Below are 25581 nucleotides of genomic sequence, written 5' to 3'. Positions count from 1 at the left end.
AGGGACGGCTTGATGGACTGTTGGGGCGGAGGGCGGCGGGAGGACAGCTCGGAGGAGGTGGCAGTCCGTAGCCCTGTGCCCCTCTCTGCAGCGGCCCCTGGAGGTCCCGCAGCAGCAGTTTCTCGGCGCCGCCTGCCCCCGTTTCTCACTCTAGCGCACCCCTGTTTGTCTTGGGGTCCTGGCGAGGCCCTGGGCGGCTGGAGGGGTCCCCACTAAGCCACCTTGCTGCACCTGCTCCACAAAGTCATAAGACCTCTGGTGATGAGCACAGGGAGGTGGCTGGCCTTCCTCGGTGAGCTGGGCAGAGAGGAGGGCACCGAAACTCCCACCCTCTGCGCCCACTGCCAGCAGAGAAAAGGACCATGGACGGTGGACGGTGGACGGGTGTGGTCTGGGCTGAGTCCCGAGGTTGGCGGAGCAGCCAGGGAAAGCACAGAGCTGGTCCTTGGGGGGAACCAGCTTCCGACAGGAGCTTATTCTGTCTACTCCACCACACAGGGCAGTGCCAGGGGCTGCCCAGCGAGGGCAGAGGGCTCCAGGCTCCCTAGTAGTGATCTGCCTAGGCTGGCCCGGCCCTCCAGACAGTGGCTGGGTGTTTGGAGAGTCGCCCTCCTGATACCCTAATTTCTTTGGTTTTCCTGGCTTTGGTTTTGGGGTGAGTGGCAGCGACTCCTCGTTCTGTGCTCAGGGAATACTCCCGATGGTGCTGGGGGGGGGGGGGACCATATGGGATGCTGGGCATAGTACTGTGCAAGGCAAGAGCCCTGACAGTGTACAGTTTCTGCAGTTTGTCCCAGACCTTTGCTGTCTAACGCTGGATGTGCACGGCCATGACACTGTCCTGTCCCCAGACTTTCACTGTCTAAGGCTGGACGTGTATGGTCCCATTTCTGCATTCTGTCCCAGACCTTCACTTGCCTAATGCTGGACGTGTGTGGCCATGCCTCTGTCCTGTCTATGTGGGTTGTCCCCAGCCTTCACTTTCTAATGTTGGATGTGCATGGCCATGATGCTGTCCTGTTTCTGCATTCTGTCCCAGACCTTCGCTGTCTAACTTTGGACATGCATGGCTATGCTGCTGTCCTGCCTCTGTGGCCTGTCCCAACTGTTGAACTGTGCATGCAAACTCTGATGACTCTCTTGCTGGTGCCTGATGGGTGCGGCCTCCCAGCCTTCATCCTTCCCAAGCAGATCCTGTCATCACTGCCTCTTACTCCTGCCACTGTCCCAGAGGACACGGTGGTGCTCATGGCCCAGCACTCTCGCAGGGTTGGAATTTCTGCAGCCCCTTCCTTCCTTCCTTCCTTCCTTCCTTCCTTCCTTCCTTCCTTCCTTCCTTCCTTCCTTCCTTCCTTCCTTCTTTCCTCCCTCCCTCCCTCTCTGTCTCTTGGTCACACCTGGCAGCATTCAGGGGTCACTCCTGGCTTTGCACTGAGAAGTCGCTTCTGGCAGGCTCAGGGAACCACACGGGACACCGGGATTCGAACCACCGTCCTTCTGCATGCCAGGCAAACGCCCTACCTCCACGCTATGTCTCCGGTCCCAGCTTTCTCTTTTTGTTTGTCTGTCTGTTTCAAAATACATCTAATAAAAGTAATTCAGTGTTACCTAGTTTACATGTGCAGAATGTTTACAGATCGCTTCCACAGCGTTTCCTCCATGTTTACTCTTTGCCCTATTTGCCTTTTGGACTCTTTCTTCAGTAGTGAAGTGCTGTCCAGCGTATTCTGCTGCTACAAAACTAACTTCCGCGTTCTCAGGCCTAGTTCGCTTCCTCTCTGTGGCCACAGCAGGGTCAGATTTCTCCTCCACTGCTTCCCTGGACGATCGAGCTCCAACACTCGCCCGCCCGCCCGCCGGCCCGGGCACGCTCGTCGGCGGCGAACCCGAGAGACGACGCGCGCGTGGGCGGGGCCGCCCGGGCGTGGACCGCGCAGGGGCGGGGCGAGAGGCGGGGCCTCCTGGGCGGAAGTGCGGGCGCGCGGGGCCTGCCGGGACCGGAAGCGGGGCGCACGCCGGCCCGGGCGCAAGATGGCGGCCGCGCGGAGCCGGAGCAGGCGAGTGGGCGGCGGGCGGCGGGCGGCGGGCGGCGGGCCGGGGCTGGGGCTGCCCCGGGTCTCCCGCCGCTGAAGCCCGCGGTCTGCACGCAGGCGCCTGGCCGAGCTGTCGGTGGACGAGTTCCTGGCGTCGGGCTTCGACTCCGAGTCGGGGGAAGAGCAAGAACAGGAGCCGGAGCCGGAGCAGGAGCAGGAGCAGGAGCAGCCGCGCATGCGCGTTGGGGCCCGGCCGGCCAGGTGAGCCCGGGGCCGGGGCTCGCCCGGAGACAGGCGCTCAGACAGGCCCCTTCCAGGGGGTGAGGGCGGGGAGGTGGGCCCAACCCCGAGCTGCCGCGCGGAGGCGGCCTGCAGTGCAGGGAGAAGCCTCACCTCGCCTCCTTTCCAACTCCGTCCCTGTCCCTCGGCTGACGGCGCGTCCAGCGGCGTGCACAAAGGCCGTGCCTCTGAGCACCGGGACCAGCTTTCCCGACTCAAGGACAAAGACCCCGAGTTCTACAAGTTCCTGCAAGAGAATGACCAGAGCCTGCTGGACTTCAGCGACTCGGACAGCTCCGACGGGGAAGAGGGGCAGCTCCACACCCTGCCGGACACGCTGGAAGTGAGACCCGAGGGGAGCCCCTCACACACACACACACACACCCCTGTGGTCTCCACTCTGCTCCAGCACTGCTCTCTATCTGGCACAGGAGGCGAGTGAGGAGGAGGAAGAAGATGACAATGAGGATGAGGTCTCTGGAGGCACAAAGAGGAAGACGGAGGACTCTGTTCCCGTGACCCTTGGCATGGTCGAGAGATGGAAGCGGATGGCCAAGGTGAGGGCCTAGGTGGAATCCCATAGTGTGTGTGTGTGTGTGTGTGTGTGTGTGTGTGTGTCGCTCTGGCATTCTTCACTGCTGGTCCCAGAACACGTCTGTGTGTGTGTCTGTTGGTCGCTCTGGCATTCTTCACTGCTGATTCCAGAACCCTGCTCTCCTCTTTCTCAAGACATCAGAACTGATGGTTTCCTCTTCCTCCAGCTTACAGGCATCTCTCGGCCCCAGCTGGGCTCTGGCTTAGAGAGCGTGGCATGTTGGGTCCTTCCTGTCAAGAGTGACAGCCAGGTTCCTGATGCCTGATCTTGTTCTCCACCACGCAGGCTGACTGCCTTTCCCTTCTCTACCCTTTAGCAACACCTCACTCCACGGCTGCTGCACCAGGTCGTGCAGGCATTCCGAGCCGCTGTTGCCACCACCCAAGGAGACCAGGATAGTGCCGAGGCCAACCGGTTTCAGGTCACTGACAGTGCTGGTGAGCCAAAGGCCAGGGATGCGGGGTCAGGCCCTTTGGTTCCAGGTCGCCAATAGTGCGGTGAGGGTGAACCAGGGCCAGGGACCTGGAGCCAGCTTCTTGGTTCCGTCTCCTGCCTCTTATGGCAGCTGCATCCCCTTGTTCTAGTGTTCAATGCGCTGGTCACCTTCTGCGTCAGAGACCTTTTAGCTTGCCTCCAGAAGTTACTCTTCAGGAAAGTCCCAGACAGAGGTGGCAGGTGAGAATGCCGAGTGCTCTCAAGTAGTGTTTGATGAGGGCAGAGCTGGGATTTAGGTCAGTTGAGGTGCCTTGGGATGGTGGGTAAGAGTATACTTGGCCCACCCCCAGCCCTGCACGGTTCCTGATAGCCCTGGGTGTGGCCCCAATCCGTGGACTCAACATCTCTGTTTCTGATTGGGATTCTGCACGGCTCTAGGCTCAGAAGGGCCAATGAGAAAATCAGCTGCTCTGCTGGGGGTGGCCCATTGGAGCCTCTAGTTTGGATCCCGTAGGGGAGGAACCCAGTCTAGATTTACAGGGGTTCTTGCTTGCGTCCTTTAAAGGCAGAGAAATGGGGAGACCCTGGACCTGCCTCCTGCCAACCCACGTTCATGGCACAGGTCCGGGTGGGTGGGTTCTCTGTAGGGCTCCGCCGCCATCCAGCAGCCCACTGTGGGGGAAGCTCCGGCTGGACATCAAGGCTTATCTGAGCTCTGTCCTGCAGGTACAATTCTGCTTTTGGCCTCTGGGGTCCCCTGGGCTACCCTGGGGAGGGGGCTGACCCAGCTGTCAGGGCTCCTGCCCCTTTCTGGGGAGGGGATGGAGGCAACGATGCTGCTGAGGGTCTCCCTCTTCTCACAGTTGGTCAGGGGCCCCGTTTACCTGCTTCTTAGCACCTCACTGTCCTCTGCTTCCCCAGCTGGTGGCGTGTGTGGCTGAGTCCACCGTAGCAGCGGCCATTCTCCGCCATGTCAGCCACTTGGTGCCGTACTTCTTGACCTTCCCCAAGCAGTGTCGCTTGCTGCTCAAGGTGGGCACCCACCACCGCACACAGCACTCCTGACCTGGCCCACCATGGATCAGAGCCGGGACAGCGTCTTGCTCATGTCCCCGGCCTCAGGCAGCCTGGCCCATCCTGCAAGAGGCTGTCGCCACAGCTCCCTCAGTTTGGGCTTGTTTAAGGCCCCATCTGGTGGGGGTGGGGGTTTCTTGGGTCGGTCCTTGGGGGTAGTTCTGGTGGTAGTTGGGGGCTGGGAGGAACCCCACGTGCAGCATTAATGCTTTGCCCCTGTGCCTCCCCAACCCCAGCTTTCTGCAGTCTGGTTTCTGGGGACTGCTCCGAGCACAGGGGAGACCAGGCGTGGGTCCCAATGGGACTCTCAAGCTGAGACTTGGCCCTCTGAGGCGCTTGGGCACCAGGGTGGGAAGTGCAAGCCCAGCCCTGACCCTTGGCCTTTGCAGAGGATGGTGGTTCTGTGGAGCACAGGGGAGGAGACCCTGCGAGTCCTCGCCTTCCTGGTGCTCCTCCGAGTCTGCCGGCACAAGGACACCTTCCTGAGCCCCGTCCTCAAGGTATTAGGCGTTTTTCCAGGCAGCACAGCAGTTGTGCTGGGGTCTGGGTAGGCCTGAGGGTAGTGGGTTGGGGTGGGACCCCTGCTGCCCAGTGTCCTCAGGGCCACCTATGGTCAATCGAGGGCGGCAAGGCCACTGTACTGGCTGCTCTCCTGCCCATCCCATAGCCACCCACACCATTGTTTCCTGCCCCCACTCTGCACCCCTAGCTCTACCCTGGTCAGTGGGTAACACAGCTTCAGGAGAGCAGGGCATCAGGGCCCGTGACAGGTGTGGCTGTTGTTTGGTTTCTGTTAGCCGATGGCAGCTCTGAGGGAAAGACCCAGGGGCGATGGGAGCCCAGGCCCCGGATCTCAGCGGTGACTCTGGGCCTTTCCGTAGCAAATGTACATCATGTACGTGAGGAACTGCAAATTCACCTCCCCCAGCGCCCTGCCCCTCATCAACTTCATGCAGCGCACGCTGACCGAGCTGCTGGCCCTGGACCCCGGCGTCGCCTACCAGCACGCTTTCCTCTATATCCGCCAGCTGGCCATCCACCTGCGCAGTGCCATGGCCTCGTCCAAGAAGGTGTGTGCCGGAGGGTCCTTGTTTTGGGGGCGGCTCCAAATTGTTGAAGCTGTTGCCCCCCCCCCCAAGTCCCCCTGCAGCCAGAGTGGGCAGGAGGGCAGGGTCTGGCCCTGTGCTCACTCAGGCATGATGGGCTTTCGTCCTGCCCAGGAGACGTACCAGTCTGTGTACAACTGGCAGTTCGTTCACTGCCTATACCTGTGGTGCCGTGTACTTGGCACCATGTGCCCCAGCGAGGCCCTCCAGCCGCTGATCTACCCCCTTACGCAGGTCATCATCGGCTGCATCAAGTGAGTGGGCCAGGGGGCGGGCGGCGCCTAGGTTAGGGGGTCCCTGCAAGGCCCACTTCTCCAGGTGGGCTGAGGTGATAGGTTGGGGGCTGTGTCACTGGGGAGAGTGTCCGGGGCTCACATGTGCGCACAGGCCGCCTTGGGTTCGAGGCTGAAGTAGGTAGGCATGCAGTATTGGTCCTCTTGCACTCCATGGTTGGCCACTAGGGGGCAGCCCTAACCTTCTGAAAGTGCTGGGCGGAAGAACAAGCTGAGACGAAGTAGGGAAAGTTGGTGTGTGTGCCTGGTCATTCCTTCCCCAGACACGGGAGCAGGTTCTTTAGTTTTGGGGCCACACCCGGTGATGCTCAGGGGTTACTCCTGGCTCTGCGCTTAGAAATCACCCCTGGCAGGCTCAGGGGACCATATGGGGTGCTGTAGATTGAACCCAAATCCGTCCTGGGCTGGCTACATGTAAGGCAAATGCCCTGCTGCTGTGCTATCACTCTGGCCCCATGGGAGCAGGTTCTTAAGGCTGTGTGGGGCAGGGGAGGGCTGCGGCTATGCTTAGCCCAGGGGCGTCCAGCCTGAGGCTCGCTCTCGTCCCCGTGTCCAGGCTGGTTCCCACGGCTCGCTTCTACCCCTTGCGCTTCCACTGTGTGCGGGCGCTGACGCTGCTGTCGGAGAGCACCGGCACCTTCATCCCCGTACTGCCCTTCGTCCTTGAGGTGAGTCGGGGCCTGTTTCCCGCGGAGAGGCCACCCGGAGACCCACTGGGATGGGGACAGGGATGCGGACACAGTCAACGAGGCCTGGAGCTGTGAGAGGGTTCTCCGGGACCTACCTGCCCGCCCAGCCTGTCTGTCCCCTTGCAGACAGACTTGTGTGGGACATCACTGCCTGAGACGGGGTCAGGCCTGGGCTGATTGCGGCCTGTGCAGGAGTAGACTCTTTCTGTTTCCTGACAGGATCTTCCCAGGTCCAGTAGTGGGCAGGGGCAGGGACAGGGGCAACGGCGACATGAGTCTGACCAGATCGGGGCAGGTTTTCCAGCAGGTCGACTTTAACCGGCGGCCTGGACGTATGAGCTCCAGGCCCATCAACTTCTCCGTGGTCCTGAAGCTGTCCAAGGTCAACTTACAGGAAAAGGCTTACCGGGTGAGGCTCCACACAGGGGCTTGGGGATGTCTCAGCCTGGCCACTGGCCATGGTGGGGAGTGGTGGGTTCCTGTCGTTGGGAGGAGAGGCCCTTCCCTTCACTGGCCCTGACCGCCCTCCTCGCGCCACAGGACGGCCTCTTGGAGCAGCTCTGTGACCTCACCCTGGAATACTTGCACAGCCAGGCCCACAGCATTGCGTTTCCTGAGCTGGTGCTGCCGGCCGTCCTGCAGGTAGGTGGCCCACCCGTCTCCCTCCCCATGCTGTGAGCAGGTCGTCTAGATCCCTGGTGGGGTCCAGAGTGCAGCTCTCAGCTCAGGGCCTTCCTGGTCCCCTTGGTGCTGGGAGTGATGCAGGACTGGCCTGATCTCAGCACAGGGTTGTAGAGTTGGGGCTGCCTTGGTGACTCCCCGGACCCAGGACTGGCCAGCTCTTCCCCATCTCGGCTCAGGGACCAACCCAGCCATGAGGCCTTTCCTGGTCTAGGTCTGTGGCGGCCACTGAGTAGGCAGTCTACCACAAACCTGAGGTCAGGGTCAGAGCTGCTCCCTGCTCTGCCTTGAGGTCCCTGAGGGGCCGTGTGGTGGTGAGAATTGTGTGGGCCACCCATTCATCTTGGACTCCCCAGCCCTAAGGCTGCAGCTCCTGTCCTTGTAGACTACATCAGGGTCTGATGGACGAGACGCAGGGCCCTCCCACCATTGCAGGCCAGCGCGGACCTTCTGGCCTTTGTTGGGCTATCGCTCTGGTGGTCTCTTCCTCCTCTCTGAGGCCACCACTGGATCCTCCATTGAGGTGGTCAGCAGTTTCCCCATGTTTGGCTGAAGCGATGAATAGAGGGGAGTATGTTTGTCTTGCATGTAGCCAAACTGGATGCTATTCCTGACACCCCGTATGGTCCCCCAAACCTACTAGTAGGTTCCCCCCCCCCCGCCCCCCCGCCTGTTGGCTCAGTGATTACTCCTGGCTCTGCGCTCAGAAATCGCTCCTGGCTTGGGGGACCATATGGGACGCTGAAGGATCGAACCACGGTCCGACCTAGGTTAGCGTGTGCAAGGCAAACACCCTACTGCTTGCACCATTGCTCTGGCTTCCCTCAGTAGGGTTTTCTGAGTGCAGAACGAGGAGTAAACTGAGCACTCCCAGGTGTGGCCCAAAAGCCAAACTGAGAAGCAGCCTCCTATGTCCCAAAGATCTGTGTGTCCCACGGTGGGCCTAGGGCACTGCTGTCTCTTCCGGCCCCTTTCAGCCGACTCAGCCTGGGGGTGGGAGCCAGATTGAGGCCTCTCCTTGCGTCATGGTGCCACGCTCAGCTGTGCCCCACGGGTCTCTGCCTGCCTGTCCCCCTGGGTGCTGCACCCTAAGAGGTTCTGTTAGCAGCCTTGTTGCCCCCCCCCCCCACACAGTTCAAGTCCTTCCTCCGCGAGTGCAAGGTGGCCAACTACTGCCGCCAGGTGCGCCAGCTGCTGGAGAAGGTGCAGGAGAACTCCGAGCACATCAGTAGCGCCCGCCACCAGGTCTCCTTCGCCGTGTCTGCCCGGAATGTGGTGGTCAGTCTGCGTCCAGCCGGGGCTGGGGCTGGGGTTGGGGTTGGGGGTATGGGTGCCTGATGAGGGGTGGGGTGTGACCCTCCACTCTCACCCCAGGATTCCTGGGAGAAGCAGACCCGAGAGGCAGGCACTCCGCTCACCAGGTACTACAGCCAGTGGCGGAAGCTGAGGGACCGGGAGATCCAGCTGGAGATCAGCGGCAAAGAGCGGGTACAGAGGGCTGGGTAGGGCTGTCCTAGGGTGGCCAGGGCGTCACCCCAGCTGTCACCTGCCCAGGGGCTGTGGCTGCTCTCTTGACCCCAGAGGAGGGGCCTAAGGGGGCCTGATGGGATCCACTGTCCTCCAGCCTTCTGGGGCCTAGACACATGCTGACTCATGTCTGCCCTTGCCTGCTGCGTCGCCAGTGACTGTGGGTGTCTCATTACTTTGTGGCCTGCCTGTGTGCGGGCTTTCTGGGGAAATGGCCCAGCAGGGAGCTGGGGGGGGCACACGGGGGATGAATTTGGGGATCTTGCTGCCAATCCGCCCATGAGGCCAAGCGACTCCTGCTCCCTCCCGGGCCTCTTAGCTGGAAGACTTGAACTTCCCGGAGATAAAGCGGCGGAAGCTGGAGGACAGGAAGGAAGAGGACAGGGTGGCCTTCAAGGACCTCTTCGAGCTGGACAGCGACGAGGACCCCAGCGAGACGGGTGTGTGGGGTCTGTGCGCTTGCATCCCATCTGGGCATGGGGCCGGCAGGCATCCTGAGGTGCCCGCTCCCGCCTTGAAGCTGATTTGATGCACGTGTGGTGGGCGGGCTCTTCGCCGGTGGGGTGCAGGGCTCCGAACCCACTTTCCGCCTTTGGTGCTTGTTCCTCAGAGACGTCCGGGTGCCTGAGAGCGGAGAGGGAGGAGGAGGAGGAGGAGGAGGAGGGGGAAGACGATGATGATGAAGCTGACAGCGGCAGTGAGGGCAGCGCTGAGGGTGAGTGTCCTGGGACTCGTGGGGCAGCTGGGCCAGCTTGGGGGGGACGACCGGGCGCCTCAGGGCAGGGCTCTCCCGGCTCTCCAGGGATGCCAGGCCAGCTGCTCCATCCCCCTCAGCAGCAGCAGCTCCGGTAAATTAATTAGCGCTGTGATTAATTAGTGATGAGTCACCTCGGGCCAGCTTCTTCCCAACAAGGCAGGATTCACGGGGGCTTTCTCTCCGCAGATGGAGGCCCAGACGCAGAGGCGGGGCTGCTGCCCGGGGAGCTGTGGGACCTGGCGCAGGGTCCTGAGGACGAGCTGCAGGACCTAGAACTGTCTGAGGAGGAGGACTGAGGCCGCCCTGCTCCCCCTCCCCACCGGCCTTCTTGCTCCTCGCACCCAGTTTCCCGGCCGCCATGGCAGCGCAGACCAACCCGTGGAGGGAACGAAGGCCAGGAGATGCGCAGGATTTATTTTTTTTAATTTTTTTACAATATGAAAAGACCAGAAAGTACCGAGCGCTGTGCTGATACCTGGTGTGGCGGCCGTGGGGAGGGAAGTGGGTTGCTGCCTTGTCGCCTGGGTCCAGGTCTCCACAAGCAGTTCCCACTCAAGTCTGCGGGCACGAGTGCCCTTATCTTTGGTTTGTCTGCAGTGCCTCTGCCCCCCTGCCCAGGGCTCCCCTGTGCCATTGAGTGCCATTGTGTCGCCTCAACTCCAGAGCAGCAGCTGTATGTGTGTGTGGAGGGGAGAGTGGGCGTCACCACCACCTAGCACAGAGGCTGGGCTGGGTCCGCAGGCGCCGGGAGCAGGGACAGGGTCCCGTTCTGTTGCTTGGGCGAGGCTTGGCCCGCAGGTGTGTGCCCGGCCCCGGAGGGTGAGGTGGCCGCTGCTGGGGACGGCGGCTGTTCGGCCGAGCCGAGTCCCCGCTGGGGAAGGTGGAGTGCGGGCGTGGGCGGCTGCAGCGGCAGGGCCACAGGGAAGCTGGCCATGTAGAAGACGCGGCCCAGCCGCTTGGCCACCTGTGGAGACGTGGGCCCAGGCTGGTGAAGGGCCTGTGAGTGTGTTGGGGGAGCCCAGCCCCACCCCCCACCGCAGGGCTCACCTGGGCCCGGATCTTGAGCGCAGGCCCCAGCTTGAGTCCCATGGTGGTTAGGAGGTGCTCCTCCGTCAGCAGGGGCAGCGTCTGCCCATCGATTCCCTGTTCCCTGAAGACCTGGGGGCGGGGCCACATGGTGCCAGGGCTGTCGGTTCTGCCAGGCTTGCAGGCAGGCTTTTCCGGAGGAAACTCAGGCCAGTAGGCCATCAGTTTGCAAGTGGGAGCCCGTCTCCGTCCCGCCCCCTGCCCTCCCCCAGTAAAGACCGGTGGCTGCATGGAATGGAAGCCCCAGGCGCTGCAGATCTGGATGCTTGTGCCCGGAGCCTCCAGAAACATGACTTGGCTTCTGCTAGAAGCCACAGGCAGGGGGCACGGGCGGACGCCGGTCCCCATCACTGATTCGGGAGAGGCGGCAGGGGGGCCCTCTCACCGGTGCGTACTCGCCGCAGCCAGCCAGGCCCCCCACAAAGCTGCAGACGTCGTCCACGGTCCACTTGCTGATGTCCTCGGGGCCCGCGGCCACGTCTCCGTCCATCAAGAGGCCCCCCATGGCGCCTGGGGGAGGCGGGTGTCACCGGGGCCGCCCCGCCGCGCCCCCGCCCCGCCGCCGCCCTCGGAGCCCACCTGCGTGCACGTAGGGGCTGGCGGCGAAGGGCAGGCCGAGCGGCAGCGGCGGGGGCAGCAGGGGCGCGGCGAGGAGCGCCTTCCCCTCGGGGCCGGGCCCTCCGCCGGCCGGGGCGCGGCTGTCCTCGCCGTCCGCGTCCTTCGGGGACTGGGCGGCGGCGGCGGCGGCGGCGGGGCGCAGCAGCAGGGCGGCGGCTCGGGCCCTCGGCTCGGGCGCCTCGGCCGGCAGCTCCAACCTGGGGGCGCGGGGCTCAGCGGCGGGCGCGTCCCCGGCCCCCTCCCCGCCCCCGGGCCCCGCACCTACCGGGCCAGGCTCTGCTTCCGCAGGAGCTCCTGCTGCCGGGCCAGCGCGTCGGCCGGGGCGGGCACGGGCACGGGCCCCGGGAGGCCGAAGCCTGCGGGCGACACGCACGGGCGGTGGCGGGCAGGGGCGCGGGGCGGCGGCGGCGGGCGGGCGGGCGCGGGGCGGGGCGCGGACTCACCGGGGCCCAGCGCGGGGGGCGCCGCCAGGAAGGGCGGCCGGAGCGGCGGGCCCAGGGCCACGTGCGGCGGCGGCAGCAGGGGCGGCGGCGGCGGCAGGTCCCTGCGGGAGGCGGCGGTGGGCGCGGGCGGCGGGCGGGCGGGCCCCGCTGATGGCCGGCCCGGGCCGCCCGCCCGCCCCGCCCCGCCGACGGCGCCAAGGAATCGCGGAGGCGGCCACGACCGCGGGCGCCTGTCATGACCGCGGCCCCGAGGCGGCGGCAGCTGCTGCGCGCCGCGGCGTGCGGGCCCCCCAAGCCCCGTCCCTCGGCCGCTGCGCCCGACGGTACCTGTCGGGGAAGGCCGGGCCCTGCTTGCGCCGCGGGGGCAGGTGCGCGTCCAGGCCGCCGGGGATCCTCGCCGCGGGGCCCGGGGCCGGGCTGGGGGGGGGCGGCCTCCTGCCGGGCCCTCAGGACGTCTGGGCGGGAGGACGAGGCGGGAGCCTGAGCTCCGGAGCTCGGGGCGCACCCGGGGTTCCCTGGGCCTCTCCCCGACCCTGAAGCGCCCCAAGGCCCCCCCACTCCCTGGCCCAGTCGCCCGCGACCCCACGTTCCCATGTCCACTCACCCCAATCCCACTTGCCCGCCCCCAGTCCCTGCCTGGCGCCCCCTCCACCGGCCCCAAGTGCCCACCTCCAAGTCCATCGCCCCACCCTCTCGCCTCCCGGTCCCCGGGCCCTTGACCTCCTGCCCTCACCCCAGTCCACGTGCACCCCAAGTTCCCTAGGCCGTTCGTCCCCACCCCCTCTAGTCCACTGGGGGCCCCCCTTCCCCATCCCCTCCCCTCCCCTCCACCCCCGCCTGGTCCCTCGCCTCGCCACCACCAGACCAGGCAAGGGCGCATTAGGTCAGGCCGGGCAGGGTCTGCGGGGTCTCCGAGAACCAGGCGGCGTGGCCTGGCACGCAGGCATGCCCAGTGGCCCTGGGGCTGGCGGCACCTCCGGCTCCGGTGAGGAGAGCCCAGGAGCCGCACGACCCCCCACCGCGCCCGCAAGGGACAGCTGGCCCCGGGCACGCTCCCAGCCCAGCCTCGGCTGCCCGGGTCCCCGCGCCCGGCCGGGCCGCCTCCGCCTCCGCCCCCGCCCCGCCGCCTGCTTATAAATTAATCACCCAGGAGCGAGCGAGCGAGCGGAGCGGAGCGGAGGTGGGTCCTGCCCCGGGCCCGGTGCCAGCGCGCAGCCCGGCCCAGCGCAGCGCAGCCGGCGCGGCCGCCTGCGTCGATCCCAGCGGGCCCCGGCCCCCGCGCGCCCCGGGCCTCGGCTCCGCGCCTCGGTTATTTACAGCCGCGGCTGCGGGGGCGAGGGCTTGGGGGGGCCCTTGATTGACAGCCCGGCTCCCCGCGCCGCTCCCCAAGGCCCGCACCCCGCCCCCGCGCAGGCCAGCGGAGCCGGGCCCCAGGCAGGGCAGGGAAAGCAATTAAAAAGGAAGATTTCTAAATTATTAACATTCGGTGAATTATTCAGGCTCTCCTCTCAGTGCCTGAGCCGCCTTGGGGGACAGAGCCTGTGTGTGGGGGAGAGGAAGCCCTGCCCCTGCCCAGCACCCCCTGTCCCCTGCCCGGCACTGGCTCCTGGAGGCCTGGGGGCAGCTGCAGCCCTGCACCGGGGCCCCGAGAGGGTGGGTGGCCAGGTGGCCAGGCCTGCCACACCGGGCACGGAGCCTGCCTGAATACCAGCACATACATCGCCCACGGTGAACCCTCTTCCATGACCGGCCCTGGAAGCACCGGCCTAGCCACACAGCCGGAGTGGACGTCTGGGCATGCAGACCCGGGGCAGAGCGCTGGCTGGTGAAACAGCCCAGAGGGCAAGGGCTTCAAAGGGGTCTGGACACAGGGCAAGGTCACCCCAGAGCATGGGATGGGCCCTACCGTGACCCGGGAAGCCCAGGTGGTACAGACGCTGGGAGTCCTCGAAGGTGCCTGCCTCACTCAGGGCAGACACGAGCTGGTGGTAGTGTCCCTCCGGGGCCATGCCAGCCCCCAGCTCCGGCAGCAGCAGAGTCTCTGTGTGGGGGGTGGGCAGGTGGTGACGGAGTGGAAAGAAGGGTGCCCCAGACCCGTCCCCAAACCTCAGTTAGGCTCCCACCTCTGGGGGACTCGCTTCTGGCTCTCTTCTCCAAGGGGCAGCTGCTGCTGCTGACCGGGGAGCGGCCCAGACTCTTGCCCAGCAGGTCACCTGGGGGAGGGGACAGAAGGCTGGGAGGGTGGACACACAGCCCAGAGACTGTGGGGTTGGCAGGTGAGGAGCTAAGTTCTGGTGGCGCCCACAGCCTCGGGATGCCCAGAGGCACCGTTGTCTGCACCCAGCACCTTCCTCAGCCCAAAGAAGCAACGTCCAGTCCAGCCAGAACTGCCTTGTCTCCTAGCACGGCTGGGCCAGGGTTAGTTAGGAACCAGGACTCTTGCCAGGAAGGGCTGCAGGCAGCCCAGACTGCCTCTGGGTCAGGGCATCTACCACCTCTGCCTATGCTAGGCCACGTGCGTGAGTCACAGCCCCAGAAGGCCTGAGCCACCCACTCACCCACCCATCCAGCTGCTTCAGCTCCCAGGTGCACTGGCCCTTCAGATGTGTCTCCCAGCCACATGGGTCCTCTGACTACTCTGCCTGCCCAGCTGACCCTGGAGCCAGCCTCACCCCAGCCCAGCCCTGGCACCCCAAGTCCCAGCTATCTCCTGAGCCACTGGCTGGCAGTGGGGCTGTGGGTCCTCCAGCTGGCAGGATGGGGACAGTCCCGCCCTTGGAGCGCCATCGGACGCATGGGCGAAGGTCTGCTCCTCCTGCCAGGGCCTGCCCTGACCCAGCGGTGAGGGGGTCCCCAGAAGGCCCAGAGCCTAATTCCTTTTCTTATTCCCTTAATCTGTCATTTTTATCAGGCTGGGGAAGTGCGGCGGCAGCCACAGCGGCGATCAATCTCCACTTTAGAGCTGACAGAATGGTGCTAATAACTTATTGATCTCAGCCACCTCGCTGCCACTGGCCTGGCAGGCCCTGCCCTGAAGAAGCGGGTCCTACCTCAGTGACCTGGCTGACAGGGAGTGGACATATTGGCGGGAGGCCCAGACCCCACCACGGCAGGTGCCCCGTGGCTGCAGAGACCCAAGTGGTCCAGGCCAGAAGGCTCTTTGGACAGGCCCACGTTTTGTGCTCAGGTTTCTGCCTGCGTGCCCACAAATGCACGCACGCACAAATATACACATGCACATGCAACTGTGTGCACACACGTACCCACAAGGATACACGTATGTACACACACAAGTCCTAACGAGCGCTCACACTCTTTAGGACTGGAAGAGAAGCTGAACTCTCCTGCCCCAAAGCTGGCTCCTTTTTCCGCACCAGGGACCTCCTTCCTATCTTGGCCTACGGGGTGCCTCAGGGGTAGAAGAGGGGTCCCCTAGTGAGCCTGCGGGGCTACCCTGGGGGTTCCCTTATCTGATAACAAGGAGGGTCTCCTCCCTCAGACTGACCCGGGCAGTCCAGAAGCAGACAAGTAACTGATGTTACAGCCCTGGGACTCCCCACAGTCCAGGGAGGGGCTCAGAGGCTGAGACAGCTCCAGGGGGAAGCCGAAGGAGGGACCAAAGACAAATGGCCCGAGGGCCCACAGGCATTCATGGGGAGCTACGGGGGTCCCCCCACCCACCCACCCAACACCAGCTCTGTGCAGCCCCCCCGGGGAGCAGGGCACACACGTCTGTACACACAGGGCCTCTGTGAGGAGGCCTCAGTGGCGCGGCGGTGGGAGGGGCCCGCCTGCCGCCCAGACAGAATATCTCAATCACCCGTGGACTCCCGCGGCCCTGCGGATCGATGGGCAATTAGATTTTATCAGGCGCCTGCTCAGCCACCACCTCCACCGACGCAGCACGAAGCGCAGCCCCCCCTGGCCTGCCCGGGCAAGGGCACTAACGGGGCCCAGGGTCCCCAGGCAGCTGGCTCTGACGGCCAGGCGGGGCCCCTTCCTTCCCTCAAGGGGGCAGGGCCGACGGGCATCTCGGTGGGCGGCCCTGCGGACTTGGCAGGAGTGTGCAGATGGAATGTTTTTGCACCAGGACGAAGCTGCGGCTGCGGCTGCGGCACTGGGGTCTCGACTGCTCCGAGCCCACCCTGGCACCCCCAGCAGCAGCCGCGCCGGAGCCAGTGCCTCCGCCTCCTGTCTGCCCGGCCAGGATTAACACAATTACCGTCACAGGCAGCCCCGGGGGACAGCCGGCCTGCCACCTCCCCTCCTCCACGGGCTGCCCTGGCCGCCTGCCAAGGAGACTGGGGGTGGCTGGCGGCGCGCAGAGTGGCTGCAGAGGCCCAGAGGGCAGCCCGGGCTCTAACTCACCGGAGGCTCCCAGGCCAATCTCCACGCCGCCCCTCTGGAACTCACAGCGGCTCCGGTGGTGCTGCTGCTCCGGCATCACCAGGTGGCGGCTTCGGTGCAGGCTGGATAGGAGGGCGGGGAGGTCGCTGTCCTGGCTGCGGGGAAGAAAGACGGGAAGGTGAACCTGCCAGGTGCCCATGGGTGCAGAAGTATCCTTCAGCAGGTGGCCCGGAGGTTCTCGGGACTGATCCTGGGGCTACTCCAGGTGAAGCTTCTGGTGGTCGCCTGGAACCACTAGGTTCCACCAAGAGTCTGACAGGTTCAGTCTTTTTTTGGGAGGGGGGTTCTGGGTCACACCCGGCTGCGCTAAGGGATGCTCCTGGCAGGCTCAGGGACCATATGGGATACTGGGAATTGAACCCGGGTCCGTCCCGGGTCAGTTGTACACAAGGCAAATGCCCTACCACTGTGCTATCTCTCCAGCCCTCAGGTTCAGTCTTGACCTCAGACCCACCCCACCCTCAAGGGGTGCATGTCGCCCTGGCTCAGACTTGCTACCAGGGATACGGCACCCCAAGAATCACAAAATGTCCACCGGACATTTACCCTCACCTGAACTCCCACCAGCCATTCAGTGTTTGAACTGACCTGGCAATGACCTTGGCCCCTAGTTTCTTCACATAAGGAAATCAAGACAGAGTCCCAGAGCAAGAAGATGCTCTGAACACAAGAAGGTTCCCACACAGCCGCTCACACAGTCCCTGCACACGCAAAGGGACACACACCAACCTACATGTACATGCACACACAACGATGACACATCCACAGCACACATAGACATCCACAGCACATAGGCACCCACACAGTACTACAAACACACACACACAAACACACACACACACACACACACACACACAGCTCAGCCCCCTACTGTCTTTACAGTAGGTGAAGTTTCTCAGCCCCAGGGCAGGCAGTGTAAGACTCACCTCATGTCTGTTTTCCCTCCTGGACCCCTCTGCAAAGTCAGCTCAACCCACCTCATAGGACCAGGATGGAAAGAGGGAGCCAGTGTCCTTGAGATTGTGTGCAGACAGTCCCTGTCCCTGTCCCAGTTTGCTGGGAGGGTTGTGGGGTTCCCCCAACCCCGTGGTTGTGCCCTTCCCTAGCCCACCTGGAACGGAGCCCTCCTGGCTGGGCTGCTTCAAGAACCTTCCAGAGCCCCCGGGAGCTCAGTGAGCCAGAATCTCGCCCGCGAGCCCTCGGCCCCCCCACCTGGCTGACTGGAGCTAATCTAGGGTCGCCCTAAGCAGTTCAGCCCCTGGCAGCCGGATGCCGTCCCCTGCTGCCCCCTGGCCTCTCCCTGGAGGGAAGCAGGCGGACGGGAGGGCAGCGGGTGGCCTAAGTCCTTTATGGGATTACTGGCAGACGCCCTGATCTGCTCATCTAACAAGGGGTGCAGGAGAGCTGCTTTCCTCAGCACCATCGGGAGGGTTCCTTGCCCTGCAATCATTCCTCCCAGCACCCCCGGACTCCCGTAGGGGTGAACAGCCTTGGAGTGAAGGAGCAGGCAGGGACGGAGCCCCAGGTTTCTTCCCATGAAGCTTGGACTCACGTGTCCCGCCCACCAGAAGTTCAGACACTGTGTTCGTGAGAGGGGACATTTTTTGTTTGTTTTGTTTTGGGGGGCATGTCCGGCAGCACTCAGAGGTTGCTCCTGGCTCTGTGCTCAGAAATGACTCCTAGAGGGCACAAGACAGCTGGCCAGACCTGGCCTAACAGAGCCATCAAGGTCACAGGAGGGAGTGTGAGGCCCTGGGGAGGGCATCCCAGCGTAAGGTTCAGCACACAGGCACCCCAGAAGGCTCAAGCAGGACCCAAGACTCCAGGGCTGGCCCCTCAGACCCAGGACTCTGTGTCCCCAGCTGCACAGGTGCCCCAGCAACCATCATGCTGTCTGGCTCAGGGGCTGTGGGAAGGTAGGAGTAAGAAGACAGGGACTCTTAGGGGTCCTGGTCAGCCATAAGAGAGGCCTGTCTATTTAAGGGTTAAGACTTCAGAGGCGCCCCTTATAACTGCTGCTGGGGGGACCTGTGGCCTAGGGGTATATAAACCCCAGGCTGAAGTGTGTGTGTGTGTGTGTGTGTGTGTGTGTGTCTCGTTTGAAGGGGGTTGCTGCCCTGCAGTATTGTTCCGGTGGATTGCTCCTAAGGGATGGTTAGTTGCTGTAGCTGCTGAAATGCTGGAGAAACTGTTTGCCGAACTCAGGGCTCTTGCTGCCTTTTGCTGCCTGTTACTGTTTCCCTTTGTCTGGTTATCCTTGCTATGGCCCCAACTTTGGCCCTTTCTCTCTCTTCTCCCCTCTCCCTAAAGGGACTGACTATAAGGCCCCTGAGCTCCCTGCTTTGCTTCTCCCTTGATTAAACCCAGTTTCTTTTCCTTCCTTCCTTCCTTCCTTCCTTCCTTCCTTCCTTCCTTCCTTCCTTCCTTCCTTCCTTCCTTCCTTCCTTCCTTCCTCCTCCTTCCTTCCTTCCTTCCTTCCTTCCTTCCTTCCTTCCTTCCTTCCTTCCTTCCTTCCTTCCTTCCTTCCTTCCTTCCTTCCTTCCTTCCTTCCTTCCTTCCTTCCTTCCTTCCTTCCTTCCTTCCTTCCTACCCAGCAGCACTCAGGAGCTTCTCTTGAATCTATGCTCAGAAATCACTCCTGGCAGGTTCGGGGGACCATAAGGGATGCCAGGATCATAAGGGATACCAGGATTTGAACCACTGTCCTTCTGCATGTAAGGCAAACACCCTACCTCCATGCTATCTCTCCTGCCCCTAAACTCAGTTTCTAACCCCCCCCCTTTTTTTTTTTTTTGGTTTTTGGGCCACACCCTGCGATGCTCAGGGGTTACTCCTGGCTGTCTGCTTAAAAATAGCTCCTGGCAGGCACGGGGGACCATATGGGACACCGGGATTCGAACCAACCACCTTTGGTCCTGGATTGGCTGCTTGCAAGGCAAACGCTGCTGTGCTATCTCTCCGGGCCCTCTAACCTGTTCTTATTGGGGTTTTCTTTGGCTCTGAAGCGCAGGGATGGTGAAACTGGCAGATTGGGGCTCCCAGCCAGCAGGGCCCCTGTAGTCGGGCAGGTGGAGAAGTGGGGGACAGATGGGCAGGGGGAGTGGGATGGACAGACACAGGGTTCCCTGGGCAGCAGAGAGGTCCACGTTGACAGAGAGGGGCGCAGACAAGCAGATGGGTGCCTAGTGTTTGGAAGAGAAATGTAGAGGGACCAATAGCCAGCCAAGAGATGGAGGAAGGACAGAAAGCAGGGCCTGAGGTGGAGAGTGTCACTTCAGGACGGGACAGCTGGTCAGTTTTTCTGGCTCAGATGTGACACCCACTTACCCCTATCCACTCATATTCAGTAACACCCAGAAAATCATCCCAGTCCCTTTGAGGGCCCCGCAGGCCCTAAGATGCCCTTCTAACCTTGCACTCTTAGCCACACCTCTGCAGGGGCTCCTGCATTTGGACCCTTTCCTGCTCCCCATGCAGAGTAGGGGTGACAGGGTCAGTAAGGGTAGTGGTAGGAGGCAGGCCTGGGTTCCCTACAGCTCTGATGACCTGCAGCTTCCCAAGTCAGAAAGACTCAGAGACTCATAAAATGTCAGTGTTCAGTTGTGGGGCTGGAGCAATAGCAGAGGGGAGAGCGTTTGCCTTGCATGCGGCCAATCCAGGTCAATCTCCAGCATCCCATAGGGTCCCCCGAGCTTGTGAGGAGTAACCCCTGGGTGTTTCTGGGTGTGACCCCCCCAGAAAAAAAGTTCAATTGAGCCAGCAACTTCAAAGGGAAGTAGAGAGGCCAAGCAATAAAAAGGCGGTAAGGTGTTTGCCTTACACTTGGCCAACACAGTATGGACCCCAGTTCGAATCCCGTCATCTAAATGGTCCCCCAAGCCTGCCAGGAGCAATTTCTGAGGGCAGAGCCAGGAGCAAACCCTGAGCATCGCCGGGTATGACCCAAAAACAAAAAGAAACAAAAAAAGTAGAAATATGTTTACAGATGCTTTCATTGTAATTCGATTCCAGAATTCAGACATTCTCAGAGACTCGAATAATAACTAATAGATGGTAAATAATCATACGTCTGGTGTGGCCAGGCTGGGAATGGTGAGGGAGCCTCTCCTGTGACTCCCCAGAAGCCTTGATCCCACCAGCAGAAAAGCATCGTTTGGATCCAGCTGATGGGCTGACAGCCCGCTGTTCCTCTGGGTCTTCCCACACACCTCACTGCTCAGGGTGCCTCTTCTCCCAACAGACACAATAGATCGGATTCACAGCCCCTGCTCTCCGTTCTTCTAGCCCAAGTCACCCTGTGCCATGGACGGGGCCTCCAGAGGGCCTTTTGAAACACTCCTGACCACTCCCCTTTGGATCTGTCAGGCGGAGGGTCCCTGTTCCTCGGGGCAAACGTCCAGATTCCAAGGCCGATTTGCTGAGTTGCCCAGCCTCGCTCTCCTCCCTGCCCACTTTTGCCACTAAAATCCTCCATGTCAGTCACGCCCCCATCACTGTCCCAACCTCCTGGAGAGTCTCTGAGTAGGAGAGAAAAGCCCACAGTCTCAGAGTTGGGTGGACAGACTCAGACGCCCAGTGCCAAGTCCCCTGTGGAAGGCTGTCCGTGTCCCCAGAGCCCACACCGCTGTGGCCAAGACGTGGCACGGTGCCAGTCGGACCGCAGAAGGGGAGAAGGAGGGAGGAGGGGGCGGAAGGCTCTGGTTAAGCAGGTGCTGAGTGCCTGTGTGGGCAGAGGCCTACCTGCAGGAGGTCTCGCGGAAGGAAATGTTCACATCCCAGTGGGTGTGGACCCTGCGGGGACAGAAGCAGGAGGGTCAGTGCCGGGCCCCTAGAGGACAGAATTGAGGCTGTTTGTGATCTCCTAAGGGGACCCACCTGACTGGGGCTCAGTCTCCTCGGAACCCAAATTTGGGCTCTCTCGAGCTGCTCTGAGGGCTGGGAGCAGGTTGGGAAGGGCCCTCTGGCTCCCGCCAGCCCATGTGTGTGTGCAGACCCTATTCCCGCTGTGGTGACCCCTTGTCCCTCAAGTAATGACTGTGGAGTGGAGGGAAGCGGGCCAGGGCACACAGGGGCAGCATGGATGAATCCTCTTTGACAGGTAGAGCCAGGCTGGCCACCAACCCCACCCGGCACAAGAACTCTGCTGCCCAGCAACATCCTGGCACTGGCCTGTTCTGATGGCCTCTGCCTGTCCCTCAGAGTCCTTGTCTTAGGTCATGCCGGTAACAGCTGTATCCTCCAAGATAGGACAAGGTAAATGGCAGCAACTCTCACACCCAGGGCACTACTGCATAGCCCCGTGTTGAGGTTAGCAGACCCCCATCTTGATGTCTCTGCAGTCCCTGCACCCTCCACGGTCTGCGGGACACGCACCTTCTCTTCATGATCCGGACACGGGAGTTCTCCTGCTTCAAGCCCAGCTGCCCGCAGGCCGGACCACTGCCGTCACTGTCGCCATCACTCGGGGTCAGCTCCTTTTTCAGGGACCGAGCAGGAGGCAGCACGACTGTCCTCTTATCTGCCAGCCGACCCCGGTTCTGGGCAGGGGACATGGGGAGGGTCAGGCTGAGGCAGCATCTCAGCATCTCGCCTGTCCCTGGTGGAATCCCAGAAGGAGTTAAGACACACACACACCACACCAGGCAGCTGGACACCCACCAGAACTGCCCTTTCCTTATCCAGAACCACACCTGGCTGGAGGCCACGGCCAGAGCAAGAGGTCTCAGTCCAGCCGTGGGGGAGGCTGAGGGTCTCTAGCTCAGCCTGAGTGGGGCCACCACGGGCTCCACGGGGAGCCTGCGTCTGAGGGACCTGCATTTATGTGCACAGATAACTGCCCTCTTCTATGCTGGGTGCTGGGCAGCAGCTACTGACTCCTGAGGACCCAGGCACTAGCCAGAGTTCCGAGCAGCCTTCACCCTTTGTCCTTAGGGCTTGTCGCCTGGAGCAGACACCCATGTTTCCACAGACCCATTTTCATCTCCCAGTGCAGGCTGAGTGTGGAGAGCACAGACAGGCAGCAGAGAGCCGTGTCTTCTGCTCACCACACAGGGCTCACATGAACCTGTGCAGCCCACAGGCGACTCCTCCTGGCTCTCAGCCCTGGGCCTCCCTTAAGAGAGAGGAAGATGGTCGCAGGTCCTTTTGGTCTCTGAGCAGGCTATTGGCCTGGGACCGTCTACTTTCTCTCAGAGCCCCTTCCTCCCTGCCCAGGGAATGACCCTTTTCCCAACCTGCGGGACTACCAGCACAGACAGTGCCCTGACAAGGAGGTGCTCGGGCCCATCTGCCACAGCCCACGGCACAAGCGGAATTTCCTGTGTCCTGGCTGCATGGGTGCGAGGGCTGGGCAGTGCTGCAGGGGAGCAGAGGGCTCATGGCGGGTGACCACCTACCCCAGCCCTGGACTCCTTGGCCTCAGCTGTCTACACCCTCCGTCCCCTTCAGAAGAGGAGACACATCTCCACATCTCATCTTGGGCAGTGGAGTCACGACAGCCCCTCTGGTCCACACACCCTCTGGGGTGTGTGGGGCTCCTGGGGAGGGATGAGGTGCTGGAGCAGGCCCCCAGGACGGGGTGCACACAGCCACAGGTGCCTTGGGTACTGGTGTGAGCAGCACACAGAGTGGGAGCAGGGTGGGGGCTGCCTGGGGTAGGGGTGGGTCTACATTTGACATGGGCACCTCCGATTCGGCCTTCTCAGTGGTGCGTGAGACTGAGAAGTGTGCATGCACCTGGAGTGTGTGGGGGAGCTGTGAGGTGGGCAGGTCTGGCTGCTCTCATGCAAGGCATGGACCTGGGAGCCCACACAAGAGGCATCTTTGAGCTGGGCTTCACTCCTTCCTCTCTGACTCTGACCCTGGAAGACCTAGAGGGACCGGCATTGGTCTTGGGCTGCCTGTTCTTCCCGTACTTTGGCGACCCCCTCAGTGCCAGCCAGGAGAGGCCAGGCTCTGGCTTCCCGGGCAGAAATCCCAGACCAACCCGGGGGCTCAGAAGCTCCCTTTCCACCTCCTGGTGAAGGGAAGTGGGAGCTGGGCCTATTGGTCCAGCCAGGCTGGTGGGTGGCAGCTGGGTGCTGCTTGTGAAAAGCTGTCAGTTCTGTGAGTGTGTGAGAAGCTCTCCGCTGTGTGAGTATGTGTGTAAAGATGTCAGCTGTGGATGAGTGTATAATGTCAGCTGCGTGTGTAAAAAGCTGCAGTTGTGTGTGTGCGAAAAGCTGCCAGTTGTGTCTGAGTGTGTGTGAAAAGCTGCAGCTGTGTGTGTAAAAAGTGATCAGCTGTGTGTATGTGTGAAAAGCTGTCAGCTGTGTGTGTATAAAGTGTTAACTGTATGTATGTGTGTAAAATGTTAGCTGTGTAAAAACTGTCAAGTATATATGTGAGTGTGAAAAGCTGTCAGCTGTGTGTGTGAGAAAAGATGTTAGCTCTGTGCGTGTGTGCGTGTGTGCGTGTGTGCGTGTGTGCGTGTGTGTGTGTGTGTGTGAGAGAGAGAGAGAGAGAGAGAGAGAGAGAGAGAGAGAGAGAGAGAGAGAGAGAAGCTGTCAGCAATGTGGAGTACACAAAGATGAGATGTGACTGCATCACCTTCCCTTGACATCCCCTTTCTCCCCACAGGTGTGCCTAGAGTCTCAGCTAGCTCAGGTCCCCTGCCTCGAATAGCTCAGGACACGGCGCCAAGGTGACTGTCCTGTGTCCTCCTCTCCCGTCACACCCCGGACCACAGGAAGCCGGGTGCTCCCGGGCTCAGTCCTTCTCCAAGAAATCTATTTCTTTTTCAAATCAATCCTCCAGCCACACTGCCAGAGGACATCAATAGCTGAGGCGGCGGAGCTTCCGAGGAGGGCACAGCCTGGTGTGGTGAAGCAGGGTGGGAGTCCGCCAGGCTGCCCGCCCGCCTGCCCACATGGTAGACTTTTAACTCCGGTTTCTCTGCTACTAGACGGTCAGCCACACACAGACCCCGGGGGCCAGGCTTCAGCACCTGATCATTCAAGCCAGGAACAGTATCACCAGGTCCTGCCCCTCTCCCAAGCTGGGCCACGGGGACCTGCAGGCTGGTAAGGCAACCCTGGGCTACTGAGTAGCCTTGCCCGGGGTCCAAGCAGGCAGCTCCCGGAGTCTGAAGGAGAGGAGTCGAGGGGAAGGAAGGTAGTCTGGACTAGCTTCCTCTCCAGAGGGGCCTCGGGGTGCTGCATTTCCCACAGATGCATCTTCCTTGTTTCCTTGTTTCCCCCCATTCTGGGGACTCACCCCATCTGCATACGGACAGGGTCGCGCAAACACCGCACAAGCTCATGCAAGGAGAAAGAAGAAGTGCCCCCAGACCCGCTCTGCTCCCCACATCTCACCACCGGGCACGAAATCCGGCAGCCCGGACAGTCGCAGATCGGAGGGTGCACCTGCAGAATGCCTTTGGACATGAGCGTCTTGAGACTTTTCCCTGCGAGGCGGAGGAGGAGGAGGAGGCCGAGCTGGAGCCGTGAGGGAGGGACTCGGGCCCACCGAGAGCCGGTGCCAGGGGGCGCGCTCCGGAGGGGGCCGCCGGCGGCAGGTGGAGAAACACTTCGCACACGGCCCGCCGGGCGCCGTCGCCGCCCGCCGCCGGGGCAGGGATCTGCAGGGCCGGGGGACGCCGGGTCCCGGCGCCCTCCCCAGCCCGCGCCCAGCGGCGCGCCCGGCGCTCCGCCTCCGCGCGCCCCACCCTCGGGGAGGGCCGGGCGGGCTCCAAGCGGGCGGGGGCGCGCGCCCCGAGCTGCCAGCGGGGGTCCCCAAAGCCCCTCTCTCCCCGCCGCCACCCGGCTCCGCCGCGCCCCGGGGAGCCCGCCCGCGCGCGCCGCCTCGGGTCCCGGAGCCCGACCTCGGTGCCGGATGCTGCGCTTCCAGTCCTTGGCCGTCTCGCGGCCGCTGACGAACTGGAACTCGTTGGGCGTGAGCCACTCGCCGCGGTGGCGGATGGACGGCCCCTTGCTGCCCTGGCACAGCTTGCGCACGTAGAGCAGCGCGCGGTTGGCGCCGCACTCCACCTCGATGCACGGCTCGCCGCGGTCCAGCAGCGGCTGGAAGTCGGGCGCGGCGGCCGGGGGCAGCGCCAGGCGGGCGGCGCGCGGGGCCAGCAGCGCCTCGAGGCCGGCGGGCAGCGCGGCGGCGCCGGGCGGCGGGGCCAGGTAGCCGGGCGGCGGCGGCAGCGCGGCCAGCGCCGGGGGGAAGGCGGCCAGCGCAGCGCCAGGTCCTCGCGGCCCGGCAGCTCCTTCTTCACCGCCGGCATGGCGCGCGGACCCCGGGGCGCCCGGACCCCGCCGCGCCGCCCGCACGGACCCCCTCGGGCTCCGGCTCCGACTCGGACGCGGACGCGGACCCGGGCGCGGACGCGGACGCGGACGAGGACGCGGACGGGCGCCCCGGGCATGCCGCTGCCCGCCGGCCCGGACCCCGACCGCCGCGCCGACCCGCCCGGCCGCCGCTCCGGCTGCCCGAGGCCGCGCGCCAAGAGTGCGCGCCGGGGCCACCTGCGCCCGCGCCCCCCGGGGCGGCCCCGCCGCTCCGCTGTCCAGCCGC

At 63.1% G+C, this 25581-nt stretch overlaps 2 protein-coding genes across 2 annotated transcripts; one reads left to right on the top strand and one right to left on the bottom strand.

Annotated features, from left to right (window-relative positions):
- The first annotated feature begins 1995 nt into the window (after positions 1-1995).
- Positions 1996-9779, top strand: NOC2L (NOC2 like nucleolar associated transcriptional repressor). The gene is made up of 19 exons (XM_049774507.1): positions 1996-2057; positions 2151-2294; positions 2478-2655; positions 2747-2869; positions 3224-3344; positions 3492-3582; positions 3990-4068; positions 4264-4374; positions 4806-4916; positions 5298-5486; positions 5637-5776; positions 6372-6483; positions 6800-6913; positions 7045-7146; positions 8320-8463; positions 8560-8673; positions 9032-9152; positions 9323-9427; positions 9656-9779. Exons 1-19 carry the CDS (start codon positions 2032-2034, stop codon positions 9763-9765), a joined length of 2235 nt encoding a protein of 744 aa, XP_049630464.1. The 5' UTR covers positions 1996-2031; the 3' UTR covers positions 9766-9779.
- A 101-nt stretch (positions 9780-9880) lies between these two features.
- Positions 9881-25291, bottom strand: SAMD11 (sterile alpha motif domain containing 11). The gene is given in 16 exon segments (XM_049774545.1): positions 9881-10433; positions 10517-10627; positions 10941-11065; positions 11135-11370; positions 11439-11529; positions 11617-12071; positions 12556-12686; positions 12763-12941; positions 13388-13657; positions 13740-13829; positions 15985-16118; positions 20764-20814; positions 21397-21560; positions 24375-24466; positions 24884-25246; positions 25249-25291. Coding segments are annotated over 16 exon segments (2787 nt in total). The 3' UTR covers positions 9881-10181.
- Positions 25292-25581: the final 290 nt, after the last annotated feature.

The sequence above is a fragment of the Suncus etruscus genome, chromosome 6, assembly GCF_024139225.1.
Source record: "Suncus etruscus isolate mSunEtr1 chromosome 6, mSunEtr1.pri.cur, whole genome shotgun sequence".
NCBI classification, from domain to species: Eukaryota; Metazoa; Chordata; class Mammalia; order Eulipotyphla; family Soricidae; genus Suncus; species Suncus etruscus.
The sequence above is the reverse complement of the archived record's forward strand: the minus strand, read 5'-3'. Positions and strand labels throughout refer to the sequence as shown.